We start from the raw sequence: 21,071 nt of genomic DNA on the forward strand, positions 1-21,071 counted from the left end.
CTGACACAAGCAACTGATAGACTTAGAGAGCTTATGCGATGTAACGCTTCTCTGACGGGGAGACACAACGTCAACCTCGACTCTTATTTGACGTTTTACGTCAAGTAAAAAAAAAAACGTGACAGACCGGAGAAAGAGTATGATGATTTCCGTTTCACACTGATTAAGTCCGTCTGCCTGTCCGTCCGTCTTACCCTGAGCTTCCTGCCGTAGACGACGACCTTGCTCTTGACGATGTCCTTCCTCATCCGCCACTCGATGGAGTTGAGGCCGCTGTCCGTGGGCAGGGAGATGTTCCTCCGGCTGATGGTGGGGCTGACCGACCCGGCCAGGATGTGAGGCTCCGTGTGGAAACTCATCCCCATCCCGTTGGCGTAGGTGACCCGCAGGGTCCCGTTGTAACAGAACTGGTAGTTGTTCCTGACTTGGTCTGTAGGGGGAGCCAGAGACACAGAGAGAGAGAGAGTTACAGAGAGAGAGAGAGACAGAGAGAAAGAGAGAGAGAGAGAGAGAAAGAGAGGATGTCGGTTGAGAAGAGAGGCTGGAAAACTGAAACTCAGTTTCAGTCGACAGAAGAGAAGCCATTACGTTAGATCTGATAGAAGGCTGTACATTAGAGAGCTGCTCGGTCCTCTGGAGATGCTTCTGTGTACTTCTGATCCAGACAATAACAACTATGTCCACGCAGGGAGACGCGAGGCAAGATAAGAGGGTTTTTCTCTCCCCCGGCTAAATGCAGAACAAGAGGCTTTTACGGCAATTACTCGCAGTAATCAGATCACGAACTACATTTGAGGGAGGAAAAGGTAGCTCAAAGTAAAATCAATCCGTGTGGATTTAACGTCCAGGGAGAAAACGTCCAGAAACACACGTTGTCGGACTAACAAGAGGGCGAGTTTGACTCAAAGTAGCAGCTTTCTAACGCCTTTCAAACTCAGTTATCCGGCTGAAACAAGAGATGCAAACTTACCCCAGCTCTTAAGAGTTAGATTTACTTTGGCTACAGCCATTTTTTCAGCCACAACTCATTAGATTGAAATAAAGTGTTCCGTTTAAGGAAGCCCCCCCCCGCCCCCGCCCCCGCCCCCTTGCCCCCCCCTCCTTATGACCCCCCCCCAAGGGCAGTCTTTCATATAAACCTCTTCAATCCCAGCTTTTCACGGCTCTACTAGTTTTCAGATGCACAGATGAGATTGCATTTTCGAGCCTGTCACAAGCCCTGTGGGTGGCTGGTGAAATCCATTCTTTTTCTCCTGCTCTCTCTCCGTCCCTGCTAAACGGCTGAAATAAGCTGTGGGATCAGGGGACAGCCTCTCTGGGCAGCCCGCCACCTCCTATGGCCCTCCCAGACACAGATGAAGATTTACTGGGTCGAGGGTAATGAATTTCTACTCAATAGCATTTGTCACTGGCCTGTAAAGCATGTCAGGGGCCATGAGAGAGAGAGGCCCAGGCAGAGGTGGGGGGTGGGGGAGGCGGGGGGCTATAGAATTACAATGAATTAAATAGATCCAATAGATTTTTTTTATGGTTATTGAACTGTGTCTAGAATATCCCCAAATCTCATTTAAGATCTAAAGTTTGATCAAAGAACAGACTGTTCCACCCAACTATCCATCCGATGAAGGCCTAGCCCTGACCAAAACCACTTGCCCTGATGTTAAATCAGAAGTACAAACCGACATCTGGCTGGTTGTTGCAGTTGACAGTTTGAGCGTCTGTGGGGCATCGATAGGGGCCTATCCCAAATACAGTCTAACTGGATCTTCTAACTGAATCTTCCTTTTAGAATGACATGTTATGCTGCCCTGTATCGCGCCGTACATTTAAAGTAACATGGCAGAGCATGGCGCTAACGACACGTAGGTTGTGGGTTCGATTCCCGCTGGGACCATATATACTGAAAAATGTATGCACTCAGTGCAATGTAAGTCGCTTTGGATAAAGGTGTCAGCTAAATGGCACATTTAAAAAAATAATACATACATAGATATATTCTATCAGAATGTGGGTTGAGAATGATGTCTTGTACCACAGTGTAGGTTTATGATGAGGTCAGTTACCTTGTACCACAGTGTAGGATGCCTCCACTGAGGACAGGTTGGTGATGATGGTGACGTCATCGTCCCTGTTGGAGTTCTCCATGTCGATGTTGATGCTCTGGTCGATGTTGCGGTGCAGACTGGTCACCACGCCCGTGGGGTAGGTGACGTTGGTCAGACGCCCCTCACTGTCATACCTGTAGGGGAGAGATAGGACAGAGATGACTACTGAACCATGTGACAGCAGCTGGTGAAACCAGGAACAAGTCGCCAACCCACGGACCGTTCAGACTTTTATTCATAAAAATGTATTTACATAATTTATTTTATTTATTATTTTTCAGAATAAAAGTCTGAATATTTTGATTGGTTGCCGACTTGTTTCCGCTTTCATCAGCTGCTGTCAAATATGTAGCGGGGGTGATTTAGAATCACACGTGACGTAACACATAACACATTGTTCTTTCTCTCTTTCACTCTTCCACGTGTGAGACTCGGGTTCGAACCCCCACCTGTCACACATGTTAGGCAAGAAAATGGTAGGGGCAAAAGTCACTGTGTGTATATATATATATATATATATGTGTGTGTGTGTGTGTGTGTGTGAGAGAGATGTTCTCTGGAAACGACAACAAGTTCCAGTCCAGACACTAGATGGAGACAACGCAGCATCCCCAGACCGCCAGCATGTTGACGGGAGGCTGACCTGGGAGAACTCACAGCTCTCTGGCACTAATGACTAATCCATTACTTCCTCCCCAATGAATGGAGGACACTCTCCTTCCCTCTCTCTCTCTCTCTCCCTTCCGCTCCACACGAACAATACATTAATCCGACGAATTATAACTCTGAATACATTAGACTAATGCACCCATTCACACATACAGTACAGCCTCTCTCCAGTGCAACAGTGCAACAGTACAAACCCCACTCACTCGTAGAAGTCGGTCCAGCCGGTCTCGTCCGCCTTCGACGCCAGCAGGCCCGTGTTGGAGGAGTAGCTCATCTGCGCCACCTCCTGGTTGAGCGCCGACACCGACCTCAGCCCGCCGGTGGGGTCCAGCCCCAGGGTCACCACCTGGTTCTCGGGCAGCAGCACCAGCCTCAGCTGACCGGAGCCGTCCCTCCTCACCCTCAGGGTGTTGTTGCAGTTGTCGGCCACCGTGGCCAGCTCCCTGTCGGGCCCGTACGTGAAGTTGTACAGCGGCTCCCCCGTGATCAGGCTGAGCGTCTGGCGGTGGACGCCGTCCCGGCTGAACACGTACAGCTCCTGCTCCCGCGGCGAGCCCACCTCGTACAGGCCCAGGGGCGTGGCCACGGGCCGGTCGCGCCTCACCGCCCGCACGCGGATGTTGTTGAGGTCGGCCACGAAGAGCGTGCCCCCCGGGGACACGGCGAGGGAGGAGGGGGCGTTCAGGCCGCCGTCCGTGGCGTAGCCCTCGTCGCCGGAGAAGCAGTTGCAGTTGACGTCGTTCTTGCAGTCGCAGTCCGAGGCGGCGCCGGCCAGCAGGGAGATCTGGCCGCCGGCGCTGACCTGGCGGACGCGGTTGATCCGCTTCTCGTCCGTCTCGGCCACGTAGAGGACGCCGTCGTGCGAGAGGGCGATGGCCACGGCGCTCTCCAGGGCGGAGTGGATGGCCAGCTTGCTGAGGGAGTAGTCGATGCCGGGGACCTGGCAGTGCATGGGGCGCCCCGCAATGATGCTCACCTGGGTGGGGGGGGGGACAGAGGGCGGGGGGGGGGGGGGGGATGGTGGGAGGCAGGGCCGTAACAGAATTACATTTCACAATAAGTTGATCACGTAAGTTTAGCATCACAATGTCATTTAGCAGTGTTCTTCTGACATTTCAATGAGACTGTAGCGACCACCACATGGGTAGTGATGATGATGATGATGATGATGGTTTGTTTGTTTATTAGGATCCCCATTAGCTAATGCCATGCCATTAGCTAGTCTTCCTGGGGTCCAACACAAATGGCACATGATGATGATGATGATGATGATGATGATGATGATGATGATGACTCTGATGATGACGACGATGACGCTGCTCACCTGGTGGTTCTCAGTGATGCGGAGGACCACGTTGTTCTCCAGCACGTACAGAGAGTTGTCAGAGGGGTTCACGGCCAGGTCTGTCGGCCACTCCAGACGCACCTGCAGACACACAGGATGCTATGAGTCAGCAATGCAGCACACATCAACAACAACCATATGAATCAGAAGGAACGGAAGGTCAACTCTCCTCTCCCCCCACCACTACACCTCTCCTCTCCTCTCCCCCCACCACTACACCTCTCCTCTCCTCTTCCCCCTCTCACACTGAACCTCTTCTCTTCTTTAGCCTGTCTCATATAAACAAACAGTGTGGACAGAATATTCTAGATTTCTACATGGGTGGATGGATATTCATTCTGTAGACTATTTCTGATTACAAGGAGATGGAAATAGAGTAACATTGATTATTATGGTTATTATGTGTTGCTTGCATAAGCCGGTAAATATACGGTACGCCCAAGATAGAAATAAGCCTCCCTAGTTGTCCTTGGTAACAGGCGGTCAGAGGGACAGAGGGGAAAAGAAGGGGAGTGAGGGAGAATGGAGGAGTCGAGGGTGGAAAGGAGAGGAGAGAGGGGGGAAATGGAGGAGTCGAGGGTGAAAAGGAGAGGAGAGAGGGGGGAAATGGAGGAGTCGAGGGTGAAAAGGAGAGGAAAGAGGGGGGAAATGGAGGAGTCGAGGGTGAAAAGGAGAGGAGAGAGGGGGAAGGAGAGGGGAGAGGGTGAAAAGGAGAGGAGAGAGGGGGAAGGAGAGGAGAGAGGGGGAAGGAGAGGGGAGAGGGTGAAAAGGAGAGGAGAGAGGGGGAAGGAGAGGAGAGAGGGGGGAGGAGATATCTGGTGAGCTCCCAGACTGCCACGCCCCGTCCTCACCTGGCTGACGTCCATGCTGGAGTCACAGCTGAGCGGGCGCACGGCGGCGAGGTCGTTGGTCTTGATCAGGGTGGAGATCACGCCGTTCTGGTCCACCTTGCGGATCATGGTCTGATCCACGAAGTACATGATCCCGTTCTTATCCAGAGCGATCCCTGGCCGAGAGAAAAACAAACAGGCCTTAGAAGCACTGTGGAACTATATCAACATGACCTAAACATCTCCATAGAACTGCATTAACATTGTTTACGTTCCTGTCCTAACTCCTGTCCTGTATGTTCGGCCTATAAGACCATGGCCAAATCAAATTTTTTATTTTTAAATTATGTTTTTAGGGCATATACATATGCTTTATTGGGGATATACAGTAGTAATTGACAGGAAGGATGGGTGACAGAGAGGAGGGATGACATGCGGGATAGGTCGACGTCCAGAATCGAAGCATGGACCCTGCGATTACGTGGCATGCGCCTTAGTGAGCTAACACCACCCGCCACCCGGGCGCCCCCGAATCAATCCTATTCATCCTGATTCTATGGATAGAACGTCAAACTTCACGTTAAGATGCTGACAGAGAAAGAAACTGCGAGCGCCAGTCATCAAGCATGCAGCGGTGGTAAACTCCTAGCTGCATAACTTGATTTTGTTTCTCGTCAGCAGTGTTCTCAGTGTGCCGGGGTCATCTCCCCCGGGGACCCCCAGGTGTGACAGGAAGCGTGACATACAGTAAGACACACTCCCGCCTGCCACTTTGTGGTGCGAAAGACGCCGAGTGCGTCTCGACAACAACAACGATCAACAATCACCCCTCACAACGCTCTTGTTTTCCATAAACATCTGCTCTGGAGGAGGAGGAGGAGGAGGGAGTGAGAGACAGCTACAGCCCCCCCAAACAGAATAGTAGGTTAACATGTGTAAAATCATTAGCGTTAGCGACAGTCTTTGCCGTAACTGAATCAACCCCTGACGGAAATGAGGTGTAATTGCTTTTGTATCGAACGTTGGGGGTGGGGGGGTGTGCTGCACAAAATGAAAAGCCATCAGTATTCAGTCGTCTTGGGAACTGATATGGAAAAGTCCACATTCATATCAGTTGAATTCTTGTGATGCAATATAGATATAATACAGATATAATATAGATATATTATAGATATAATACAGATATAATATAGATATAGGCCTATCGGGTTGGCACAGCTTCAATGGAGGAGAGCTATAACCAGCGGCAGCCGCGAGCGTCAGAATAAAGAAAAAGAAAATAGCTGCTATCCTCCACTCCTGTGTTGACTTTCGCTCACTATAAAGGGAATCAGATGATTGTGAAGCTCAGTGGGTGGAGCATTCATATCATGGCGCTAACAATGCTTTGTGGTTGTGGATTGATTTCCGTCGGGACCACATATACTGTAGTGTACACTGAAAAATGTGTGCATTCACTGCAATGTAAGTTGCTTTGTGTAAAAGCGTCAGCTAAATGGCATATATTATTCTATTCTATGATATATATATATATTCAATATGAAAGCGTGTTCACAAATACACACACACACACACGCTGTCTGAGCAGTTGCTATCTTGGCTATAAAACAAGGAAGCTTTCTAAAATGATTTGGCTAACAAGAACCCTCACCAGCATAATGGCAGGGTTCCCACACCTTCTGAAACATCAAATTCAAGCACCTTTCAAGGACTTTCAAGACTCAATTCCCTCAAATTCAAGGACCCAACACGGCGTAGTTTGAGACAGATCTAGATGAGAATTGATATAATAGGAACTATCAGCTCACAGACAACAATTAAAAAGAGAGGCTTTTGAATGTGTGAACACTAGACTAGACTAAAAAAATCAGGTGTAGTGCTGAGGCACAACTATGTACATTTCAAGCCTGCAAACTGCGACACTTTAAATAAATGTGCAATAACACTATGTGCAATATGACAACCCTAGTCGTCTATCTGTACAGTATAGTATAGTGGATAGTGTACATAGCCTTTACTTATGTAAACCAGCTCCTTCCCTTCTTGTGTTTTTTTTAAAGTGTTTTTTTTTTTAAAGTTTTTTTTCTTTCCTAACACCAGGGGAGCCACCCCTCCTAAATTCCGTTGTTTGGTACCTGTACTGTAGCAATGACAATAAAGTCCATTCATTCATTCATTCATTCATTCATAGATGGTCTCTTGCCTTCTCTACCACAGCACAGCAAAACAATATATTGTGAAATATGCGTAAAGTTACTGTGTTAAGTTAAGCAATGTGACGTATCTACTATAATTAGGTAAAAACAATGTTTTGAATATATATTCTTTTTTTTGAGAGAGAGAGGGGAATTCAAGCACTTTCAATGACCCATGTCTATTTTCAAAAACTTTTAAGGCCTTGATTTTTTTTTCTCAAATTCACAAACTTTCAAGGATTTCAAGGAGCCGTGGGAACCCTGCAGGGAACTCTGCAGGCTACATAACACACTGTACATTGGGATAAAGTGTGTAGCATCCACATCCTTTCTCCCAGCCACCGCTCCATCCACTGTTCCAGTCCCAACCTCTGTTCACTACCCTCACCCTAGTGGGTCACCAGACTCGCCTCCCATCAGCCTCTATACCCCTCTCCCCTCTCCCCTGCTCTAGCCCCTAACCTAGCCCCGGTTCTCACCTCTCGGGCTCATCAGAGTCGCCTCCACAGCCTTGCCCCCCCCCTGTCCCCCCAGCTCTATACCCCTACCCCCTACCCTACCCCACCCCCACCCTAACCCTGGTCCTCACCTCTAGGGTTCATCAGCGTGGCCTCCACGGCCTTGCCCCCGTCCCCACAGCGAGCCTCGTCGAAGGGGACACACTGCTCTCCTGTCCCCACCACCACCTGGGCGTTGTCCAGCAGCTGCCTGCCACCCGCCAACGAACGCACCCGGTAGATCTGCCGCGAGTTGGTGTCAGACAGGAACAAGGCCCCGGACACCGGGTCTACCGCCAGGTAGTACTTGTGTGTGGGGTTGTTGCTATGGGGACGGGGAGAGACAGACACATTTAAGACGGTCATCATAACAATATGAACTACTGTAGGGTTGGTCAAAAACAATCGATCGATCGATACCAACAGGTTATTACTCAGTCTGAAAGCCGCATGAAAGTCACTTACCCATGTCTCAAGTCTTTGTTTCTGGAAAAGACAGAAAACAACAACAACAATCCTATTAGTTTTCACTCATTCACCCTAACAAACCCCTCCTCCTTCAACCACACGTACCCCACCCTAAACCCCCACCTCCATAGAGTAAGTAAGTAAGTAAGTAATTAAAACTTGATTTATATAGCGCCCGTCACAGCACGGAAAGCACAGGGTGCTTTACATCCAAAATAAGAAAAGTGCAATCAAAACATCAATGATTAAAAACAAAAACAACAGAACATAAACAGGAACAATAAGAAGGCTAAAGGTGACTAACCGGCCTAGCCTAAAACAGTTGCTGTCTGTCTCTCACCTCAGCTCCAGCACGGCGGTGGTGTTGAGGGTGGGGTACACCCTGCGTATGAAGTTGAGGTCCCCCACGTAGAGGCTGCCGTCCCCCCCGCAGGCCAGCGCCATGGGCGCCAGCAGCTTGTTGCCCTCCGCCATGCCTCCGCAGCTGGGGCACGAGATGCTGCGGCGACGCCCGTTACCCATGACGCTGTTCATGACGGGAGGCTGCTGCTCCGACACGAACACGTTCTCCCCGCTGCCCTTGTGGAGGATCCCTGGGAACAGCGGATTAAAGCCACACTCCGTAAAATGTACAGTCGATTCAACCTTCTTGTCATATTATATTGCACAACAAAATATATTTTTGGGGGTCCAGGCACAGGGTCAGCCATAGTCCCCTGGAGAAATTAGGGGTTTAAGTGCCTTGCTCAAGGACACAACGGCAGTGGTGGGCACCTCAGAGATGATGCCAGCAACCCTCCAGTCACGCTCCTGAGGCGGGGATTGAACTAGCGACCTTCTTCCTTTCTATTTCCTAGCGTATGCATCCTATTGTATGTATCATATCCTGTGTGTCTGAGTGTTGTATGTGTCACATATGTGTGTCTGAGTGTTGAGTGTGTTTGATGCTGTACTGCATGCCTACCAGTTGCTCCAAGTGGATCAATAAAGTTTATTGACAGTGTTATATTTAGACGTTTATTCTGTTACCCTCACCGTTGTTGCCAAACTGCAGGCTCAAACCCACAATATGATATCGCTGAATAAACTGTATCACAGCTTACTGAGAACAAATATCCACCGCCATTATAAGCCTACAATAAATCAATGCAACTCAGGTTGGTGTTTGCGAGAGGGTAATCATTATCGTGGCATACAAAACTGCCGGATGATCTGTCAGACTGTTGAAAACACCGGTAATGTCGCTACAGGCGCTCGGAATCAAATGCTTCGCTTTCAAATTCCGCTAATATCAACAGAGGCAATTTATTTTGACGTGTTTATTATGGACAAGCGTTGATTATGGACAAGCGTTTATTATGCGTAAGCGTTGATTTTCTTCGATGTAATTAGTGGCTATTATTGGAAACAGGCGTTGATTTGGCATTTTACAGAATATCGTATTGATATCAATTTGCTTTCACAGTGTCTTCTTCCAACGGTTTATAGAACCATGCAAAGAATAACGCTAACGACGACTGCCACTGCCACTCACACTGGATCAAGAACTCACTCTCCTCATGAAGAACCAGTACTGTAGTCTTACTGTAGTCTTATTGTAGTCTTACTGTAGTCTTATTGTAGTCCTAGTGTAGTCTTACTGGAGTCCTACTGGAGTCCTACTCTTCACTTGTTAGGTAGAGGCCTTGCTCTCTGTCCTTCTTTCAAGTCTATTTCCACTTCTCTCTTTTTCATACTCGTCATAAACACACCAGGAATTCTGATTTCGAAAAAAGCAAAAGCAAACTTTTGAACCCCAAAAAAAAAAGAAAAGCCAAAGAGTCATGTGTGATATTTGTGCATGCTATCCTGTGTATTACTCTGTACAGGTATATGTCCTCTTTGAAGAAAAACAACTGTAGAACCTAGACATAACCACCTCCAGGTTCCAGGAATAGAGCGATGGGCAATTTCTACTGTATAATCAGCATCCATCTGAATATTAACTCCGTTATAATTTCATTCTTCCATTCCCTGGGAGGCCAAAAAGTAAAAACAATAAAGTTATCAAATCATACTGTTCTAGAGCCAGTTGCTATAGAAACAGTGGAAGCGAGACAGAGGGCGAGAGTCACGGTAGTATATTATTAGGGTTGCTATTATTATTGACTTCCTGCTTCACCCTTTGTCAGTCGCGGCCTGTCAGTCATACTCTGTTGGCATTCTGAGCACTTGTATTACAACTGGCAGACTGCCAGAGAGGTGAGGCAGAGGGGACTGAACCACAGTGGCACTTGGCACCGGTGGCCTGAACAGGCGAATGGTAACTGGACTGCACTTATATTCTAGCGCCTTATTCCACAGCGCCGGCTCTACCTCCTGAGCCACAGCCGCCCCCAAAGCAAGAGACGAAAATACAATAACCAGTGCGAGGACAGGACTGGTTTCAGCAGGAAGGACACTCCTCTCTCCTCCTCCAGCTATTGTCACTTCACTCGTTTTTTAAAGCCGTAACTCAGTTCGTATCATCCTCATTTTAGTTTGTTTGTGGCCTGCGGAAACAACTTTGAAGATGACCACCGCCGCGAATAAGTCCTCAAAAGTCGCTGCGAGACGGCAGCACCGTTCTGTCAGTAAAGCTCAGTGCTTATTAACGGACATATTCGATGATGAAATCTGACTTTTTGGATACGATTTGAATGATGTTAGAGAGAAATACCCCCACTGAACACACCACCATTCACACCATGAAGGACCATATTGCTTTTGTCAAATAAAACATCAGGAAGTGACATTTCATCACAGTTGTAGGGGTTTGCATGTGTACATGTGTGTGTGTGTGTGTGTGTGTGTGTGTGTGTGTGTGTGTGTGTGTGTGTGGGTGTGTGGCTGCGTGGGTGCGTGTGTGGTATGTGTGTGTGTGTGTTCCTACCGCTGTGTATGTTGAGGGCGTGGTGTTTGTCCAGGGACCAGCCCCCCAGGTTGGAGGGGAGCAGCTCGTAACCCTGCAGCATGGCCGTCCTCCTCTCCCACATGATCTGGCTGGAGCACGTCTCATACTCATACCCCACTGACACTGGAGAGAGAGGCATAGAGTTACAATAGAAAAGAATAGAATAGAATAGAATAGAATACACCTCTCATATGTATACCCCACTGACGCTAGAGAGAGAAGTATAGAGTTAGAATAGAATAGATCAACACTGTAGAAAGAGTAAAGAGTAGAATCAGATTAGACAAGAACAGAACAAAATAGAACATGGAAATGATGCCTTTTTCTGCATCATTTTCTCTCGAATACCAAAGTACTTTCCACATTTCGTACATTGAGTAAACTAGTCAAGCGTGACACTGGAGCTACATCGAGCAGGCATCATCACACCTACAGCACGCGCACTTCGACGGTGATGGTAATTAATTGAGAACTGAGATGTGGAGAGAGGAGGTAGTTGCGTGCGATAAGAGACCGCCAGGGTGAACGCGAGTGCATGGGAGACCAGAGTTTCACAAGTATTCACACCCACACACGATCCAACTCTACCTTCGTGTGGAGGTGGCAGGATCATTAAAAAACGTGATAATTGAGAAGAGGGTGGAAACGCATTTGACGAATTTATGTGAGAAAGAGTCATCAAGCCGCTGCTAAGCAGTAATTGCTGTTGCTACAATACTGCTGCGATGCTGCGACACAGCTGGTGGAGGCAGAGAGGGAAGGAGGGCTTCATTGTAACGCACAGAACGGTATCAGCAATAGTATGTTACACATTCCTCCCGATTTCTGCCTCCACCAGCCTCCCCCTGATCCCTGATCGCACGGGACTGCGTCTTGACGCCTAACGACGCCCACTGCTTTGGGCACTGAAAAGTAAAAACAGGGATGCAAACTGGTGATGGCCCAAAAAGGTGACACGTTTTAAAAAATTGCTGACCTATTTTGAGGTAAAAACAGCTAAAACGGCTAAAAGGTGACAAGTTTGCACCCCTGAGAAAAGTGCTGTAAAAAAAAAAGAAGAAAAAGAAGAACATTTTTCTCCTAACATTTTCAATCTGACTTCTATCGGCCAAACCCCCTCTCCTCCCCCCTGCCCCCTCTCCCCCCCCGCGCCTGCTCACCGACAGCCTGGGTGAGGCCGTAGACCTTCTGCCTGTAGGCGTCGGTCTTGTCCCAGACGTGTGTGTAGGCCAGGTTGGGCGAGGCGTGGAACCACTTCTGGAAGAGGTGTCCCTCCACGGCCACCGTCAGGTGCACCTTGGCCAGGGACAGAGGCACCAGGGCCGGGGTCATGGTCACCTTCAGCAGGGCGCGGTAACCCTGGGTCCTGGAGCTCAGGTAGCACAGCTTCAGACTGGTGCCTGGGATCTCCAGCTGCTCATGAAGCACCTAGGAGGAGGGAGGGAGGGTGGGAGGGAGGGGTGGGGTGAGAGGGAGGGAGGGATGGGGTGAGGAAAGGAGGGAGGGAGGGAGGGAGGGAGGGAGAGAGGGAGGGAGGGATGGGGTGAGGAAAGGAGGGAGAGAGGGAGGGAGGAAGGAAAGGAGGGAGGGAGGGAGGAAGGAAGGAGGGAGAGAGGGAGGGGGGGATGGGGTGAGGAAAGGAGGGAGGGAGGAGGGAGAGAGGGAGGGAGGGAGGGTGGAAGAAAAGAGATGCGTCAGTAGTGGCAAGGTTGAATCAATGTAAAGAGAAAGAGAATGACAGAGGGGGAGAATATGGTGGTAAGTATGAGATAATAATGTGTGTCAATACTCTTTCCTACACTGTTGACAGTCGGAAAGATAGGCGGGAGAGAGAGGGAGGGAGAGAGAGAGAGAGACAGACAGAGAGAGAGAGAGAGAGAGAGAGGGAGAGAGAGAGAGAGAGACAGAGAGAGAGAGAGAGAGAGAGAGAGAGAGACCGTACCTGTGTCTCAGGTATGACGTGTCTGTCTGCGGGCTGGGAGCTGAAGAAGGAGGAGAGAGGTGACGGCACCAGGACGGGGTCGGGTCTGACGTAGCCGCTGAGGTCACACGCAGGGACGGTGTTCTCCTCCGTCTTCAGCACCAGCGTATCCATGGCGAAGAAGCGGTTCCATGGCAACCACACCGTACGCTCCTGGCTCAGGAACGGGGCGCGCTCAAACCGCAGCGTCAGAGACCCGCCGCCATTGGCTACCAGGTCAAAACTAGAGAGAGGAAGGGGAAGGAGAAGGAGGGAGGGGGAGGGAGAGGGAGGGGGAGAGAGGGAGGGGGAGGGAGAGAGAGAGGGGGAGGGAGAGAGAAGGGTGGAGGGATAGAGAGAGAGAGGGAGGGGGAGGGAAGGAGAAAGGGAGAGAGAGAGGGAGGGAGGAAGAGTGAGAGAGAGACAGAGAGAGAAAGAGAGAGAGAGAGACAGACAGAAGGAGAGAGAGAGAGATGGAAAGAGGGAGATAGACAGAAGGAGTGAGAGAGAGATGGGCAGAGGGAGAGAGAGAGAGAGAGAGGGGCAGAGGGAGAGAGAGAGAGAGAGAGAGAGAGAGGGGCAGAGGGTTTATATAAATGATGTTGTGGGGGTTGAAGTGACAACTGGAAGGCTACTCCCAGAACCCAAATCCTATCCTCGCCTTTGTACCAGGAAACGTAACCCCAAAACGTCTGTGGCTGAGGGGTTCTCTGGGGGTGGAGGGGGAAGCACACATCTGTTGGAACAGATGGGACAGACGAAGCACTTTTCTTTTGTCCTTCAACCTCTTCCCTCTTCCCTCCCCTCTAAGATGTGTCTATCTGTGAGGGAAACTAAGGCACATCCATTTGATCTGTTCATTTGAATTGTATATTTTTTCCCCGTTCCAAATCAGCGTGTTTCAGCTGGAATCATTAAAGGATTTAAATCAAATGAAATCGTCCCTGCGCCTCTTGTCATGTTGCGTTAGCTGTAATTACCGATCCCAATCGGCTGTAAACACACCAGGGACAGAAACCATCGTCATTAACATCTGAATTCATTAGCCTTATCACCTCATCGCCATGGTGACGAGGATACTAGGACCAAAGGCTCTCGATGAAAGCAGCAAGCCCGAAAAAACATTAAACACTGGCTCATGTTTTCAACGTTACATATGTACAATAAGTAGGAGAATTTAAATGTAATAGTTTGGGTGTGTGCCCTGTCCTTTACAAAAGTAATGGATTCTAAGGTGTAATTACTGGTCGTGGACCCTTTTACTGTACCTCCATGTAGATAGGCTACTGTATATCTTATCTGTTACTGTACCTCCATGTAGATGGGCTACTGTATATCTTATCCATTTGACAACAGGCAGACAAACATCCTACTCTGAAATGTCATACTACCAAACAGCCAATCAGATAATCGTTACCACCAAAACAGCCAATCATCTACCAAAACAGCCAATGAGCTACTCACGTTCCGTCCTGCCGTGTTAGCGTGTAGCCGTAGTGGGGGTACTTGACGAAGGTCACGTTGACCCCCACTAGGGGGGTCCCGTCTGAGGTCAGGACCTGTCCTCTGATCAACGCCGCCAGGCTACAGAGGAGAGAGAACAGCATCACCCAGAAGTCTCACCCAGAAGTCTCACCCAGGAGGAGAGAGAACTACATCACCCAGCTGTTCTGTCTATAGCTGTTCTGTCCATACAGTAGCTGTTCTGTCTATAGCTGTGTTCTATATGGACTCCAGGGGGCAAAGTGGCTGCATGTGAGCAGATCACTTTTTTTGTTTTGTCTCCATTTAGCTAACTGGCTTGGTTTCCACCAACAGCTGTTCTATCTCTCTGTCTCATTTTTAAACCGCTAATTAAATTAAATCAAATCAAGTTAATCATCTAATCAAGACTTGAGGATGATATATACATCTATGAATACTGAACATTCTGAAGTCAAGTTCCATTTGTAATTACTTTGAAAACAGTGACAGACCAGTCATAATAATTATGCTCTACCAATCTTCACTTAGTCTCTATGATGGTGGAGTGTTTGTCTTAAGATGAAGGTAAGAAGCCTCCAACTAGCTGTGCAGTAAACAGGTGGATAGTGTGTGTGTGAGTGTGTGTGTGTGTGTGTGTGTGTGAGTGTGTGTGTGTGTGTGTATGTGTGTGTGTCCGTGGGGGGGGGGACATTACCTGGAGTTGAACGGGTTGTTTCCAGGTATGATGTGGGTTCCATCCCTCCCCACCAGTACCTTGACCCTGTCATAGAACGACCGCACTTTCTGGCCAGCGGATTGGCTCTGCTGTATGATCTGTAGTGGGTCCCGCGCCCCCAGACACAGGGGATTGGTCAGACACTGACTCTGGGTGCAGCAGTCCGGGTCCATGCAGTCCGTCAGTCCGTCTGTAGAGGAGGAGACAGAGTCACAGGGATTACCTGTGGAGTTCATCACCTAGGAAGTGGAGGACCCCATTTGTATGAAACGTACGTGACACCTTCTAATTGAATACCCATTCAGAATATATTACTAGTAGTAGCAATGTTTATTGAAACACCTCCGGACATCTTTTTCTTCTTTTTTTCGCCCTTTTTTCTTGCTTTGTTTCTTTTCCTTTTCATCTTTTTACCCGTCAACCTTTTTGGACTCCAGGCCCACTTAAAAATCTCTAAAGTATTCGCGGCCCACACAGGCTTTTTTTACGCATGCGTAACATTTTTTTGGGGGGGTGTCTCATTATTATTCTCCATAAGTTCCTATCTATCGGTATCACACTGATGATGCTTTTTTTTTTAAAGGTTTTAAAGAAAAAAATACAGTACCATGAATTTTTTTGGGGGGTTACATTTTTGGGTTAAATATTTTTTTTAAAAATGCCCATGATTTGGCGGCCTGCTTGCAGTACCCTCGCGTCCCACCAGAGGGTCGCGGCCCATAGGTTGGGAATCGCTGGTTTAGGGGTTATGCTAAGTTTCTTTGCCCTTTGTTTTACTCTTTAAGATGGAGATATGATGTTCTGTCCATGTCTATGCTGAAACCCAATAAAAACTCAAGTGATCAAAAAAAGAAAGAAAGTGGAGGACCACAGTGGAAACACGTGTTTAATAAGTGCTGTATGGTGCTTTCATGTTTTTCGGTTTTTTCACAAGTTCTTTTTTAACCTAAATCAAATCAAAGTGAAGAATTTCTTTTGACCAAGTTCAGTTGTCCACCCCCTCGAAACAGTGAGCCAAAGAACAGAGCAACAGAAGGATGATACTGTAGGATCCACTGCCATCATTGTTCCATGAGAAACAGTAAACATAATCAACAACAACGTGTGTGTGTGTGTGTGTGTGTGTGTGTGTGTGTGGTATTTCTGTTCTATCCTAATGATACTCCATATCAGAAAGGTTTCAAGGTTTTCTCTCAGAAGTGCTGGCCCCCCCCCCCAAACACACACACACACCCTCCCCACACCCTCCCTACCGTCCTCTTTCTAATCAACTCTGACATCAAAGTCAAACGAGACATCATCCCTCCCAAGCCTGGGGGGGCTCCTCTGTTTCATCTCCATGCACATGCACGCACGCACGTGCACCCCCCTTCTCCCTTTTATCTCCCCTGCCATCTCACAGCTGTCCAAACAAAACACTCACTATGCAAACATACTTTCCCACCTGATATACTTTATCCTGTCTGGTGTTGAAGGAGTTTTTGGGGTGAAATAAAGAACACCCTTGACAGAAACAACAACAACAACAACAACAACAACAACAACACAGTATCAACCTGACACCGTAGTCTCACACGCCACAGAGGAAAACCTCCCCCACTCTGGCTCGTTAAATGTGAGGCAGCTGGTGAAACTAGGAACAAGTCGGCAACCAATCAAATTGTTGTGATTTTTATTCCGAAAAATGTAAATACATTTCAACGTTGTTGAAAATCAATGACACACTCGCTAGTCACGCCAAAACATTGCAACGCAATGTACTCGGTGAGTAATCCCCACTACTACCTAGTTAACTACAACACTACTTTACATTATTAGCAGGCTCACAAAACAAGCTGTGTTAGTTGACTATATACAACTATATATAACTACTATACTAGCCAGTGTGTCATTGATTTTGAACAACGTTGACATTTGTTTACATCTTTCAGAATAAAAGTTTGAACATTTGATCGGCTGCCGACTTTCCTGGTTGAGGAAACTGTCCCCGGTTTCACCAGCTGCTGTCACAAATGCACTTCCTGTCCAGAGCCTCTGACCCCAGTCAGTCAGAGAAGCCCTTCGCTATACTAAGCAGCAGAGAATAGACCTGGGGGGTGTTCCATCAACGTCGCTAAAGGAAAATCTGTGCTTATTTTTGATAAATCTCACCAAACGTCCTTTAGGGACGTTGATGGAATACCCCCCTGAGGGTCTTCTCCTCTATCTTCATAGAAGCAGGCTGGACAGACTGGAGAGGAGAGGAGAGGAGAGGTGAGGAGAGGAGAGGAGAGGGGAGGGGAGGGGGGAGGGGAGGGGAGGGGTGAGGAGAGGAGAGGAGAGGAGAGGAGGGGAGGTGAGGAGAGGAGAGGAGGGGAGGGGAGAGGTGAGGAGAGGGGAGGAGAGGAGAGGAGAGGGGAGGGGAGGGGAGGAGAGGAGGGGAGGGGAGAGGTGAGGAGAGGAGAGGAGAGGAGAGGAGAGGAGAGGAGAGGGGAGGAGAGGAGAGGAGAGGAGAGGAGAGGAGAGGAGAGGAGAGGAGAGGAGAGGAGATGGGAGGAGAGGAGAGGAGAGGAGAGGAGAGGAGATGGGAGGAGAGGAGAGGAGAGGAGAGGAGAGGAGAGGAGAGGAGAGGAGAGGAGATGGGAGGAGAGGAGAGAGGAGGAGTGGAGAGAGGCAGACTGAGGCTGAGGCCAGTGTCATAAACACAGCGTTTGGCCAGTGAGCTTTTAGCCAGTGAGCTTTTAGCCAGAGTGCAGACCTGAGGGTCAGTCACCCATCCTTTTCATGTCATATAGAAGAAGCAGAGGCTTCTGGGACTGCGGTGGAGGTGGAGGAGGAGGCATGTCTCCTGCTCACAGCAGCTGCTGCCTGCCGCACTGTGAGAGCCATCCATCTCTCTGAGAGCCTCCAGCTTTGATCTCCTCACATAGAGAGAGAGGGGGGGGGGGGGGGTGGAGGGTGGAGGGTTGCATTTCATCACCAGGGAGGAGGAAATGGGGTGTAATATGGGCATCCATCTCAGCGATACTTCAGGTCACTAACCCTGTTCTGTGCGCTCTCCCCCCCCCCCCCCCCCACCCCCCAATCCATGTGCTCTGGAAGATGAGCCATCGATTGAACCTCCCCCCTTTCTTCTCCTGTCCTCTCCCCTTCCCTGCCCTTCTATCTTTTCCTCCCCTCTCCTCTCCTCTCCTCTCCTCTCTCTCCTCTCTCCCCTCCCTCCCCTCCCCTCCAGCCTGCTCACCACTCACACTAATGGATGCTGTAATGGTCACTATAGGCGATTCAGGCCTGACAGCACCAGAGAGACTTGCCCCACAATCACATGTCACACCTCTGTGATCCCCTAGCAGCCCTGGGACCAGGAGGAAACCGCTCTGCTAGCGACTCGTCTAGTCTAGCCCCCGCAATCACAATCCAAATCAAATCTAATCAAATCAATGTTGTTTAGAAGAAGAAGATATTCTTTTATTGATCCCAGAGGGGAAAATGTTCTGTTTTATCATACGCATCGGATACAGATGTAAACCGTACAATGAAATGGGTGTTATTGATGACTCTGTGACCTGCTAACACCCCAGATACTGGTATACATGTTTCATTTCCAACATTAAGGAACATGGTCTTCTACGACAACACCCTGCCAACATTTAAACAGGCCCTCACCTCTTCAAGCTCGCCTTCACCAGTTGGCCCTCTCCCCCTCCCCTTCCCATGTGTCCCCAGCACTACCTTCATTGGGCCGCTATGCTTTCTTTTATTTATTTTTTGTTTCTTTTTCTTATTACTACTTGATCTTTTCAGTTTGTAAAGCACCTTTGAGTGTCTAGAAAAGCCCAATATAAGTCTAATGTATTATTATTATTATTATTATTATTATTATTATTATTATTATTATTATTATTATAAACCTACATCATAAGATTGTTATACTCATGAATGAAAAACGGTACATTATGTTTTGGGTTTTTCACCTTTTTTACTCAGTCAACTCGTCCTTCCTTATCTTTCCCTCCTCCTCCTCTTCCTCCTCCTCCTCCTCCTCCTCCTCCTCCTCCTCCTCTCCCTCTCTCTTCACCTTCCTCACTCACCTCCTTCGTTATCCTTGTTGTCGGCGCAGGAGATCTCCATGGCGACGCTGCAGCCGGGACCTCGCCAGCCCGTGTGACACTCGCAGCGCCAGGCGTTCTGAATCAGGGTACACAGCCCGTTACCGTTACACAACCCTGGACAACCATCTGAGAGAGAGAGAGAGAGAGAGGGGAGAGGGGGGAGAGAAGGGAGGAGAGGTATAAGGGTGGGGAGAGGAGGGGAGGGAGGGGGGGAGAGAAGGGGGGAGAGGTAGAGGGGTGGGGTGAGGAGGGGGGTGTGGAGATGGGAGAGAGGTATGGGGGTGGGGAGAGGAGGGAGAGAGACAAAGAGAGAGTGGGGAGGGAGGAAAGGAAAAAAGAGAGGACAGTGAGACATAAAAGAGGAGAACGAGAGACAGGGAGAGAGATAGGGGAAAAAGGGGAGGAAAGAAGAAGAAGAGAAGAAGAGAAGAAGACAGGTAAGTCATAGTGATCTAGTGACACAAGAGCATCTAGTAACAGTAGCAGCTCTCAGAGAAAGAGCTGACTCTATCACCCTGCTACATGTATTCCGCCTACAGTTGCAGCCCACAGACACCATAAACAACACTATTGATTACATGGCATCGCGAGCGCTGTTCATCACAGCGGTGCACACTTCTCCTGGACGTGCATTCCTACAGCTGTATGCTAGCCGGCACCAAGGAGGGGTTAGGGAGCGTGTCTGCGGTAAATAGTTTTCCTCCATATCCATTCACAGCACAGCAGAGTATTCAATAAGAGAAAGTTCAGAGCAGATTAATTTGCAGTGGTTGATTTGACTCGGGGGGCGTGTGTGTGTGTGTGTTTACATGTGTCGCTGTGTGTGTGTGTGTGTGTGTGTGTGTGTATGTGTGTGTGTGAGAGAGAGTCTGTGGGTATGTGTACGTGTGTGTGTGTGTTTGTGTGTATGTGTGTTTGTGTGTGTGTGTGTGTGTGCTTGTGTGTGTGTGTGTGTGTGTGTGTGTGTGTTTGTGTGTGTGTTTGTGTGTGTGTTTGTGTGTGTGTGTGTTTGTGTGTGCGCTGCTCCCTCATGAGAGAATCTGATTAGAGGCAGCTGATGAGATTAGGAACCTCTGAGATGTAAAGAGCAGGAAGAGAGATCAACAGGAGAGCTGTTACATATCATTGACTACCACAGTCAATGTAATACACCCCTGGTTGATTTAATATTCCCTCCTATAACACAATCAAATCTATAACAATAAGCGTTTTTCTCAAACTACGTTATATCATTAAGTTCAGTAAATACTATGTTGGTTTGGGTGCCGAGAACAACAGAAAGGCGGTTGAACCGGTGAATTTTTTGGAGCTGAACGCTTGAAAGAAGCATCGTTCGGGACAGGGGAGGTTCCCAGTGGAAGTCGGAGGCCAGCCCTTTATTTCAGGGGTGGCTTAGGGGTCTGGGGAATGTGAGAATGGAGAGACTACGCTATTCATGTACTAACAGAGAGGACATCTTTTTGAAAGTATGTTAGCCTTGTTAGATAAATGGACAGCTACCTGTGATAACGCTCACACCTACAGTAGAGAGGCTCCCCGTGCACTGGTACACAAGATGTGAAAACATTTTCTAATCCTAAGTAGCCTTCAGTACTGAACATTTCTGTACATTTCGAAGACGGTCAATGCTTCTAATATTCAGTTAGCTGGTGAATGTTTTTGTTCTTTTTGTTTATTTTTATTTTTATTTTCCTTTTTCAATGTACTATATTGCTCTAAGTTGGGGGTGGGTGGGATTGGAAGGGGGGGGGGGGGGGGGGTGAAGGGCAGTGATTTTTG

The 21,071-nt window shown here is 48.5% G+C and overlaps 1 protein-coding gene across 2 annotated transcripts in view; it reads right to left on the minus strand.

The window, feature by feature from the left end:
* The window catches only part of tenm2b (teneurin transmembrane protein 2b), a gene marked incomplete at its 3' end in the record, with an annotated part of 183,418 nt that overhangs the window by 7,044 nt on the left and 155,303 nt on the right, over positions 1-21,071 (minus strand). For both annotated transcript variants that reach the window (XM_080550163.1, XM_080550164.1), the window contains exons 12-25: positions 19,272-19,418; positions 15,181-15,391; positions 14,466-14,585; positions 12,984-13,245; positions 12,202-12,469; positions 11,021-11,164; positions 8,450-8,702; positions 8,107-8,127; positions 7,734-7,966; positions 4,971-5,125; positions 4,099-4,200; positions 2,978-3,750; positions 2,064-2,239; positions 195-430 (exon numbers count right to left, since the gene is read on the minus strand). In XM_080550163.1, coding sequence (XP_080406289.1) covers positions 195-430; positions 2,064-2,239; positions 2,978-3,750; positions 4,099-4,200; positions 4,971-5,125; positions 7,734-7,966; positions 8,107-8,127; positions 8,450-8,702; positions 11,021-11,164; positions 12,202-12,469; positions 12,984-13,245; positions 14,466-14,585; positions 15,181-15,391; positions 19,272-19,418 — 3,101 coding nt within the window. The remainder of the gene's footprint in view (positions 1-194; positions 431-2,063; positions 2,240-2,977; positions 3,751-4,098; positions 4,201-4,970; positions 5,126-7,733; positions 7,967-8,106; positions 8,128-8,449; positions 8,703-11,020; positions 11,165-12,201; positions 12,470-12,983; positions 13,246-14,465; positions 14,586-15,180; positions 15,392-19,271; positions 19,419-21,071) is intronic.

Source organism: Nansenia antarctica (assembly GCF_963989245.1).
Source record: "Nansenia antarctica genome assembly, chromosome: 20".
Lineage (NCBI taxonomy): Eukaryota > Metazoa > Chordata > Actinopteri > Argentiniformes > Microstomatidae > Nansenia > Nansenia antarctica.